Source organism: Spea bombifrons, chromosome 1 (genome assembly GCF_027358695.1).
Source record: "Spea bombifrons isolate aSpeBom1 chromosome 1, aSpeBom1.2.pri, whole genome shotgun sequence".
Taxonomy (NCBI): Eukaryota; Metazoa; Chordata; class Amphibia; order Anura; family Pelobatidae; genus Spea; species Spea bombifrons.
Window position 1 is genome coordinate 21235857 of NC_071087.1, and position 11989 is coordinate 21247845.

Below are 11989 nucleotides of genomic sequence, written 5' to 3' on the forward strand. Positions count from 1 at the left end.
TTGGGTAACCTTTTATATAGCTCACCTACTGTTCCCCCTAATGGAGAATCTGGCTCCCAGCCTGCGCCAACATCCCAATGCCAATCGCCAATCGCAAGAGGGATCAGGGTACCCCCAAAGTGCCCAGAGCTGGACGCTTCGTCCTCTCACTCCCAAGACAAAAATTAGTGATAGAATTCAGGTTGATGTTTTTTTAGTAGGAAGTTATGGATTCTGATGTCCCACTAGAGCACACAACAGTAACAGGGCAAAAAAAGACAAGGCATTGCTTTAACAGTTTCTGTACAAAAAAAAATTGCAGGAAATTAGGAACCTAAAAAAATCTTTTTTTTTTTTTTTTTTTTAAGAAAGGAAGCTGTAGTTTCTGTTTTTTTATATATCAGGATGCAGTTTAAGAAAAATAATAAAACAAACAGACGCAATCGCACACCCAAAACCACATCTAGCAACAAATAAGCTTTAAATAAGAAAAGGCAAACTAAATGAACTGTTCATTTAACAAACCAATATGCAGGCACTTAAAGGGTTAAACAACACACATGACCAACAACTGGTCACTTAACTATCAAATCTTTTCACCGGTGAACAATAAACCTTTTTGGTGTCTCCCGTTCTTAAACAACAACTTAATTGCCAAATACATCTGGAATGAAATTCAATACACAAATAGCTGGTTACAAAAGGATAGTCCTTGTAAGCCGTCTATGGGGCAAGGTCCGGTTTTCATAATGTATTTATATCTACCGTGCCAGAAAACTGCTGACCACTGTACGTTTTTTATGACCGCACTTATTGCAGAGACACTGTAAACGGTAGAGCCATATGAACATCTATATGCACTATATACATAAATACGTATTTACGTATATACATACAATACTGTTTAGGGAAAATGCATGCAAGTCCTAAACCGCACAGCAAACTTACCTCCTGCTCTGGAGCGGATGTCTGCCACCGTAGTCTGTACAGTCGACATGCCGAGGCTTCGGGATCACAAGTTGTTCTTCATGTAATACTCAATGCTGATATGTCTAAAAATATATTGAAAAACAATAAGTGAAAATGAATAAAAATATACAGCGAATGAAGCTAAACAAAGATGATGAAGCTGGCTCAATTTGGAAACATAGATCAATGCGATGAAATTGATAAATGATGATGAATAATGTTCCATTCACCTAAAAGAAGAGAAGATGCATTGCAGACTTCAATTGAGAACAAAACGAATGAAAAATAAGGGTGACGAGAGGCGAGGATTGGGATGGAAATAGCCACCGAGGTAAACATTTGTCCTAGTGCACAAAACAAAATAATTACCAAGTGCTGATTACATGGGAGGAGATTGATAGTCACAGGGTGGATGCAGATACAGAAATAAATACGTGAATGAGGTAATGGTGCTGCCAGAGCTGGTGTTGAAATGCAACAGCATTCGGCTTTAAAAAAGGACAGGATCAATCGCCTAAATCTATACCTAAAAAAAGGAAATGCAACCACTTGTAGGAGGAAAGCAGCGCTCTGAATTTAGAATGACATCAAAGCAGTGAATGGAGGAGAGGAGTAGCAGGGGATGTGAATGGATTAACAGAGCTCTAAATCAATGGAGGCAGGCGAAGCGTGACACAGAGTGGGGGTCACTGGGTGGCCAGAGGATAGGACTGAGGATGATTAGGAAAGGAGGAGGCACTGGCTCTCTGTATATTTATAACCAGCTGATGGGGATGGTCGTAGGGGGGGTCATGTAAACGGGAGGAGTAAAGCTCAACTGTCAGGATGCAAATGGATTTATTAGGGAGAAATGAAAATTAGATATGGAAGAACTATGCAGAGCGATGTGTAATTATGGGAGTGAATGAGCACAAGTGACCCCATTCAGATACAAATATCACTGCCCTTGTAATGAAATGGCCGTACCAGCGGTCTGAACGTGGCTTCCCTTGGCTGGCACCTCAGTATTCCCCGCTTATGTACCGAGCGCTGCCCATCAGCCGACGGGAGGCAGCATCGACACCAATCACGTTGCACCCGAACGGAGTTGCGAGGAACAACTGAAGCACAGCTAACCCAGCCCGCCAGCTCCCTGCTCAGAGCGGAGCGAACCAACTTACACGAAGGGAGGAACGCAGAGCCATCTATTGCATTAACAAAACTATTTCTAGGTCTCAGCTACAGCAGCAGCATTAAGTTTTAAACAAACGTATTTACACAGAAGGGCAAATTAATCGCAGCATTTGAAGTAGGAACCTGTTACTAGAAATGCAACACCCCCCAATAAAGTGTGCGCTTGGAACTGGCCATCTTTGGAATCCTGTCAGCAATAGCCGGACTAACTGGCTGTGCGGTTTCGTGTATCTGTGGTCGTCTTAACCGTTGTTTAAAGCTCTAAACGGGTTTTCTTAACAACAGGCAACCCGAACTCCTCGTTTTCAGGTCTCGGTGCAGCCACGGAGATTACGTTAAAGAAGCGCACACATCAGCTGTCACTCCAACTGTTGGTGCTGCTTAATTTTAGTGCATGTATTGGGCAAAGCTGTACAGAGATAAGGCTTTCCCGGCAACTTTCTCAACTGGTACTGCTTGCCCTCTTACTCCTTCTGACCCTTCTATTCGGGAGGGAGAGGCGGTGCTCTGGAAGTTGTAGGAATAAGGAGGTAATTCCGATACTCGGGCTTACCTCTTCATCTCCTTAATTTCTAACAGTGGGCGGGGCCACGTAGCGTCACTGCGTGGTCCCGCGGAAGTAGTGCGGCAGTCCGCCGGGAGAGCTGCTTCAGAGAGGAGCTGAGCCTTCACGGAGTATGGTTTTTCCACGCCCCCCCCCCGGTGTTTTTGTCTGGGTGTGTTAGTGAAAGTGCGCCTGGGTACATGGATATAGCATGGGCACCTGATACCCAGACCAGCGCTCATGGTGCTTGGGTGCAGTGCACTTCTCGCACCTGCCTTGGTGCATGGCCCATGGTGCAGCCTACCATGAAATCTGTGTGTGTGGATATTTTAGTGTCTGAACATGTCTTTAACTATGTTAGTGTATGTTTTTGTGTATTTTAGTGAAAGTGTGTGTCTAGGTATGTTAGTGTGTGTGGGTATGTTTAGTGTATGAAGATATGTATTTGGGTATATTAGTGTCTGGTTGTGTTAGTTTAATTGTCTGGGTGTGTGTTTTTGTTGAATTTCTGGATGTGTGGGAGTGCCTCTCCCTAGGTCAGGCTCTGAGCTTGAATGGAAATATAAAGTAAAAGAAAAAGGAAACCTTTTTAGTTGCACATACGATGAAGAAGAAAGTAATGTTTGGGGACTATAAACAGATTCAGAATTCAGAAGATTAGAGCAAATATATAGCTAAGCTTAAGGAGACAACTTATGAGTGTGATATGCAAAAGTTCGCAAATGTGAACCGCTTCTCACAGGTTTCAGTATAATGAAATTCATTTATAAATGCTACACATAGCTTGTACTCTTTACTTTCCTAATCAGTTATATTGTTTTGGAGAGTTTTAGTTGAAAGGTTTACTTCACGGACGTTTCAGTCAGTACTGCCTAACCAGTTCCATGTCCTTAGGTTATTTGCCTTCTCTACATGATTTTAAAGGCCGTCTGACCCAATTAACGAAAACCAGCAAGCAATAGGAAACAAAAATCTTCACGGGGTGAGAACATGAAGAAAGATGCACCTACTGTATGGTTTACATACATGCAACCTATGATTTGTGAAATAAAAATAACCAAATCCTAGAGATGGCATATATAAGGCTTGTCCATACATTGCACACTTTAAGGCCAGTATACACTAAATGAATTAGTAATTGAATATAAGAACACATTTTCTTTTTTGTCTGTCAAATATTAGTATGCTGCCTAGAATCTAGTTTATAATATTTGCAGATGCAGCTGCTGCTCTATAGCCATCACAAATAAATGTTTTTCTTATTCTACTTTGACTTCAGTGCAGTATTTTGGCAAAGTCTTGAGCTTCTGTGAAGCTGGCCTTGCACAGTGGAACACCTAATGGATAAACCAAAGTATACTGTTTCTTGAGGATTAAGTTGCTATTTTGAGATCTCTCTGATGTGTTTGACTGTTAAGAGCCCATACAAATCATCCCTATGTTTACCAATGCGATAAAGGCAATGGTCTATTGCTCCTATTCATTGTGCAGTGAATTGTATAAGAGGCATTTATCATATGTAGCTGTAGGATGTAAATGCCTCAAAATAATTTTGAATATAACTTACCAATAAATGCACACCAAATCATGGCATTTTTTACTTGTGTCTTCCTGAGCCACAGTCCCTTGTGAACCACATTCCCTCTAATTCTTCCAGTATACTTATTCCACTTTTAAATGTACTTTCACTGCCATTTTTTATGGTAGTTAAACTGCGGTCATCATACCTTCAAATTAAATGGATGTATATAAATATACCAGGATTAGATCCTGCAGATAGCTGGTGTAAATGGAGCTGCCTTGGTTGCTTGACCCCAGGTAAAACCAACTAATTTGTTGTTATGAGGTTAAAGGGTTGGATCTCAATTGTTTATGGTCTCACTACAGGACTGGAGCGGTAATCATGTTCTTACTATGTATGTTGGTTGAAATAATGGTCGAATTCTCCTCAGAAAGAGTTTTCCTTTATTTAGATCATGCGCATAATCGAGACAAGGCACACAACACACAAAAGTCGAAGCGTTGTCTGATTACATGTTTGGATTACATGGTTTATATAACCTCTTATCTACTTCTAATAGCATGCATCATTCTGATTGGTTACTTTTCAAGCAGGTTACGCCTCTTTAAGCTGCATAATTAAGAATGGCCTATACTTGACCCTTTGCACATTTTTTTTGTTTTTATTTCCTTTTATTTGCCAGCCTGCCCCCAGTTATGCACATTTGCCCCAGATATGCCTTATATGCCACTCTGCCCCCCAGAAATACCTTATACCCCTATATGCCACTCTGCCTCCCTATTAAGCCTCTCTACCCCAGATATGCCATGTATTCCCCTATTAGCCTCTCTGTCTCCCAGATATGCCTTATACACCCAGATATGCCACTTTGCCTCTCTGACATGCATTCTAATCCCCTATTTGCCACTCCCCCCCAGGTATGCCTTATACCTCTTTATGCCACTCTGCCTCCCTGATTTGCCTTTTAACCCCCTATATGCCACTCTGCCTCCAGAAAACCATTGAACCCATGCCTTAGCCCTCCCCCCATGCATCCCTTTACTTGTGACCCATGTTCAGACTCCCTGGTGTCTAGTGGGGCAGCCGGTAGAGGTCTGTGCAATGCAGACCTCCGCTGATGATGGCCAGGGCTTCTGCCCTCTATGGCTGAGTGCTGACATCACGTGACCTTCCGGTGCTCCACCATGGAAGTGCCGGCAGCAGCAGAGGTTGTCTGTGCGCATCCCGCAAACGTTCACAAGACCAAGGACCGATTCAATTCTGAGTCTTTACGTGTAAAAAAAATGGGCAGACAAGATGGGCCGAATGGTTCTTTTCTGCTGTCAAATTCTATGTTTGTATGTAGTTATTACATATTCTAGGGAAAGTGTAAACTGGGTATGAAGACGTATAGCTATTGGCTGCTCTACCTGCCTCCACAATCAAAATGAATGTGCCTCGGAGATGTACTAATTCTTTTCCAGGATTTCAACTGCATATCACACATACACAGTTTACTTTTTAAAATTGGTTATTAAACTTGTGTACATAGACCAAAAACGATTTAATAATTTTTACTTTTGTTTCTTATTCTTTGCTTCTTTATTTTTTTATTTTATGTTTTATTTTTTGTTAAAAATTGTATGCATCAGAATGCGCAAGTCTGATTATTTAGCCATTCAGAAACAACATAATAGGTAATATACTAAAATAAAAAAGTACACAAAAGTACTCCAGTACACGGCACTCATTGAGAATAAAAGGTCATCAATAATACCGTATTGGCCCGAATATAGGCCGCAATTTTTTTTAAGGTGGGGGTGCGGCCGAATATAGGCCGCAATAAGTCTTTAAAGTGGGGGTGCGGCCTATATTCGGGGTCTAGCGCCCGACGCCCGGGACATGCAGTCCCGGGCGCCGGGCAGGCAGCGGGGTTAGGATACAGATCCCCCGCAGCGGTGCAGGGGACCTGCATCCTACTCTCTGATACGCTCAGGCAGCCTCCCCTGCCGGCACTTTCCACGGGGGGAGTACCGGCACGGGAGGTTGTCTAAGCGCATCGCACGGACGTTCACCGGCAGCGGCGATGCGCCGTTGCCGGTGAACGTCCGCACGATGCATTTTAACCCCCCCGACTTACCAGGGCAGACTCCCGGGTGTCTTGCAGGGCCGGCGGAAGAAATCTACGCAATACGCGTATACAACTTCCAGTGCCGGCACTTCCGCTGAGTGCCGGCACCGGGAGTTGTATACACGATGTGCATAGATGTCCCCCTCCGGCCCCGTAAGACACCCGGGAGTCTGCTCTGGTAAGTCGGGGGGGGGGGACAGAGTGGCAGCATATCTCGGGGAGGGGGGGAGGACAGAGTGGCAGCATATCTCGGGGGGGGAGAGGACAGAGTGGCAGCATATCTCGGGGGGGAGGACAGAGTGGCAGCATATCTCGGGGGGGTAGAGGACAGAGTGGCAGCATATCTCGGGGGGGTAGAGGACAGAGTGGCAGCATATCTCCGGGGGGGGGGGAGGACAGAGTGGCAGCATGTTTTTTGGTGCTTTTTTAAAGAAAAAAACTTTTTCATTAAAAAAGCACCAAACTTTTAGGGTGCGGCCTATATACGGGGGCGGCCTATATCTGAGCCAATACGGTAATTAAATAACAATCTTTATTACAAGAAAAGAGAGACCCAAATTGTCCAATATCACACTACAAATAAAACACATTAAAAGCTGCATGTAATAAACACACACAACATATAACATTACACGTAAGTGAACACACTCGAAATACCCAACTAGGAATGGAACTAGTTAAAGTGTTTGCATCAAGATAGCAGCATAGGACTTTATATAAAACAAGCATACTTTGGTCATGGCATCCAGTTAATGAACCCTCAAAATTAGCAGGGGTTTTCCAGCTAGAGTCCACAAATCCCAGGCAAGATGTACCACCACTACTGGGAGCAAATAGCAATTGAAAAGCATTACCACATAACTCATATGTTTTTTTGCATCCACACAAATTAAATATTGTTTCTTCAAGGACAGAAAAAGCTTTCTTTTGATACCATTTTTATGTGTATAGTCTGACATTTAGTATGAATAATACATGAAAATAATGAAAAATTTGAAAAAAGTTTACTTAGTTTTTGTTTTATTATTTACTTCACATTGCGCTCATTGAAAGCTTGACGGAAGTCTCACATGATCGCTATCGACTTCCGACACTAAGAGTGTAAATGGTGGTTCTCAAAGACTGCATCAGGTGTGAGGCCGTTAGACTTTTGTCTAATTTTTCAATCAGGAGTGCTCACTATTGATGAATAGTTCCATGCATAATAGAAGTCTCACGTGATTGTGCAAGACTTCCAGCACTGGTGGGGTTGATGGTGGTTGTCTTGCACCAGGAACTGCCATTCATGATGATCCAGCCAATTGCTGGGTACCTTTTTTTTTTATATCTTTGTTTTACTTTTTCCCCATCCACTTTACTGAGGCTACTGGTTGGTCTCTGACTATCATCACTCAGTTTACACAAATCCATTCCTAATGGAAGTCTAGTATGATTTCTCTATTGAGCCAGACCTCAAGCATTGTAAGGGTTAATAGTGGTTCTCGAGGACTGCCTCAGTTCGAGGCACACACCGCTACTTTCTTTATGACTTTTTAATGCGTTTATCATAGGTTTTTTTTATTTATCATAAATATTTTAAGGGGTTGACTCTTGGAATAATGGGGAGAGCCGTTACTTGCCCTTATTGCTCTCTCTCAACCCCTTAATGACCAATGACGTGCCTGACACATCATAGCATTAAATAAGCTTAGAAAGCGATTAAGTAAACCACATGCTACACCAAGTGCAAAACATAAGATTGTACATTAAAACACACATGTAAGCAAACATGTATCATTTAACCATTTGTTTACGTGTGTGTCTTAACTCCTTCATGTCTGGTGACGAACCAGGTACCGGCGATTGCCAGAGCTGAAAGTTTCTTCGGTCTCCACATGAGTGTGGAGATTAGCCCCAAACCTCCCCTGCTGCCCGATCGCTCTATTAAGAGCAACTGTTCAGTGTTAACCACAATTGCGGTGTTGCAGGGCATAATATTTGTCGCCACAAACTTGTAGGGAATAAATATCAGTCAAATGGAGCATCAGCATTGAATGAGTTAAAACAATTAAATAAATAGATACTATGTCAATTGCTGTGAGTTCAGAATTAATTAAAAGTGGGCTGATGATCAGATCACTCCTGGCCAATAGGAGGGATCTGATCATTATGGCAACCCCTGGATGAAGAAAGAGAGGGGTCATCTGAGGTAATAAAAAACCTTAGGTCTTTGTGCTTTCAGGGAATATATAGTTTTATGGGATTAAATTGATATTTTTGTCCTTTACTGTGTCTCAAATGAGACATGGGCCCAGTAAAGTGATCTGTCAAAAATCCAAGTTTGAAAACGTAAATGCAATGTTCCAGTTTTGACTCCACAATGTTTGAGAACCATTACTTATCCATGCATGTGGGGTATTGCTGTACTCAGGGGGTGTTACTGAACACAAACTTCGACAAAGCCTGGTGGTAGAACAAGTGCATGTAAAGAGTTAAATTCAGGACAAAAAATAGAATCTATCTTGCAGATGTTTTTATTTGCTTTTGTAAATAAATATTTTTCAAATAAAAGTGAGGACTTTTTTTCATTTTACACTATATATAGGAAATTAGATGATATGATCAAACAATGGTATCTGTAGAAAGCCCTTCTTGCTTTGAAGAATAAAACTCCAATATATAACTTGTGTGGATACACTAAATGGGAGAGAAGAAACTAGAGCTAAACACGAGCACCGTAAAAGTGTTAAAATAGCCTTGATCATATGAAACAGCCTCATCCTTAAGGGGTTAAGGCATATACTACAATTTGTAGAAGGGTGGTCTCTTTTGTTGAGACCTTTCACCTAAGCTTATGGTGTATAAGTTTGTATAGACATTCTCTTGAGAAAGGTAATGGGCTTTCATATTGTAGAGTCCTTAGTATTTTTACCTAGATTTGGAAAAAGTTAATTGGCTATTGGTTCTAGACTTAAAAGCCTAATGAATGAATACTTTAAGTCTGAGAAGTTTCTGTTATGGCATTGACAGGCAGTCGTTCATCTACTTGAATCGCTTGCTAAGCTTTGGCAAGCTAAAGAAAATAATTATGTTAATGGCTTTGTTAGCAAAAACCTATAAATGTACATGAGAGCCAAGTGGTGATGTGATTCCCTTTAAGGAATAAAGCCTTATTTATCTGAATAATATAATTTAAGAACAATAAACCAATATAAATAGTATTTGGTAGAATAATTGATTTGAGCTCTGGAGACAAGTTAGTATGAAAATGTTTATGATCTTTGTTTAGAAGTGGGATGCCGATACTGCATTTTGTGTTTGTGACTGAAAAACAGAAACTAACCTTTGGCTCTAAAATTATATTAATTAGAGAAAAATAGTCTTAAGACTACAGGCAGAATTTTCATTGGAGAAATTAAACTATGTACAATAAATTTGCTGATATCACATTTGTTTAAACAGTGGGTATAGCATGTTGGATACTGGTGTTAATATGTGCAATGTGACAACGGTTTGAGCCTGCATTATACACACACCGGTCAGAGGAGTGAACTGTTTTATCTTAATTCCTGTAACCGGCAGCATACTATGAATTGAATAAAGACCAGAATGGAATAACAACCTTTCCTAACTTTTTGACTTGTGACCAGTGACTTTAACCAGTGTATTTAATGCATGTGATGATCAACATAAACAATGGGAAACGATCAGGGCAGTCAGCAAATATGGCCTTTATGGCATTTGTTAAGCTTTTAAATACTCCTTTAATACTATTGCTTAAAAAATCCATAACCCTAGGCAACAAAATAAAATGTGATTAGTCTCCAGAAACATAACTTCGCTTACGGGTAGGGTGGATCCTAGCTCTGTTTAATGTATCCATGCTTTTATCCATTTTGGAGCAACAAATGATGTTTGGCTAGCTGCCCTGGCCGGCATAGACTTTGCAATCAATAAGAAGACAGAATATATCAACGTTTCCATGCCTACCTCATACAGTGTCACTGCTACACAATATATATACTCATATTAAAGCCATATCCCATTATCTGAACCATAACCTTTACAGCTCTGAGCTCTCCACTAAATTTAGTGCATTATTCATAATAAACCATCAACACTTGGAAACATTCCATATTTTGTGCAGATTTTTTTCTTTAACTCTTCACTTATTTCAGACATACTCCATATCTTCTCCGCCTCCTACGTAAATGAGATATAAGATTCGTATAACTCTCGCAAAGGGTAACAGCGCATTATGACTAGTAATAATTAATATATATATGTGTGAGTTGTTCTAACACAGCCAGGAATGTGGCCAGGTTTTGCTAATCAATGTTGATGAATCATCGTGGCTACTAACATTGTTTTTTTTTCAGATTTGTGATATATATATATATATATATATATATATAAAGTATATGTTTATGATACTACCAAGTATGCATTAATAATTAAATTTTTTGTAAATATAGGGATCACTGTGGTTAGGTGAAAAAAGATGTTGAGGCTAGACATTATTACAATGAATTGCCTTTGTCATGTTAGACAAGCTAGTATTATTTAATGTCTTCATTTTAACACATAATAAAATGTAACAAATACACAGCCAAAAATATCTTAAAAGACTACATTTGCAAAAAAACACCCTTATTCTAAAACTATGCCAAAAATCTAATCAAAATGAATTGGCACACTTTCATATAATTAGATATTAAAATGTTTGTTTATATTTGATCATATTTCTACGTATTATAAACCCTTTATAAGCATGTACACACTGCAAAAATTCTCAGGGTCTGTGCAAGTAGTGGGTCTTTCTGGATAATGCCCCACTGCCTCTAGCTCTTACACCCATAAATCTTAAAGCGGACCCAGAGCAGATAAGAGGAGAGGGGCAATAGCTTGCCAAGACGTGGGGAGGTTAAACAGGAAAAGGGAGTTAAGAATGTCAGGTCATATCTCTAGATACATGGGCTCTGGGGAAGATATATGAATGGTGGTAAAAGCTTTGTATTTCTCTTTCTTGGATTTGACTTCAGCAGAAAGCTTCCCACATGCCAAAACACCAACTTTACCAAAACCATGCCTAAAGGGACTGCCTAGTACATGTCCTGGAAAGTTAAAGAAAGTTTGATTGGGTCAGCTACAAGTAAATAAGGTTAAAAATCATGTTTCTTATTAGGGTAACTTCAGGAAAAGAAAAAAAAAGCAATTTCTGTATGCTGTAGGTCACTTATGACTCCAATAGTAGCAACCAATCTCTGGTCTGGGAATAGGGTTATTAAGAAGATGTGCTTGAAGTATTTGGAGCGGATGGATTTCTCAAGTTTTTATTCAATTACTTATAACTGGACCTAAAAGCCCAAGACGTTTAGTGCCAACAGATCCATAAATAACACTTGCTAACATTCAATATTATATGTGTCATTTATTTTACTTTCATTTCCAGTGTATGGCTGCCAAATAGCATAAAACAGGAAAGCATTGAGAAGTTGGATATGCCTGCATTAACCCCTTCAATGGAGAACTATTATGCTTCCAGAGACACTTAACATTTTGAAGTATGTTATCTTAAGAAAAAACATACAGAAGAATGTGAAAAGACTTTTTGTTTCATCCGTGTGCTTCTTAGTCAAGAAACGAAGTGGAAAGTGAGTAAATATTTCATCAGAAAAGGACATTGTTTCATACTATGGTAATGGGCATTTTG

At 40.2% G+C, this 11989-nt stretch overlaps 1 protein-coding gene across 5 annotated transcripts in view; it reads right to left on the bottom strand.

Moving 5' to 3' along the window:
• The window catches only part of ATP8A1 (ATPase phospholipid transporting 8A1), a 90172-nt gene extending 88083 nt beyond the window's left edge, over positions 1–2089 (bottom strand). For 2 of the 5 annotated variants that reach the window (XM_053458415.1, XM_053458410.1), the window contains exons 1-2: positions 1915–2088; positions 928–1031 (exon numbers count right to left, since the gene is read on the bottom strand). In XM_053458415.1, coding sequence (XP_053314390.1) covers positions 928–976 — 49 coding nt within the window. In that variant the 5' untranslated portion in view covers positions 977–1031; positions 1915–2088. The other 3 variants (XM_053458412.1, XM_053458413.1, XM_053458414.1) reach the window with 3 other exon arrangements.
• Positions 2090–11989: the final 9900 nt, after the last annotated feature.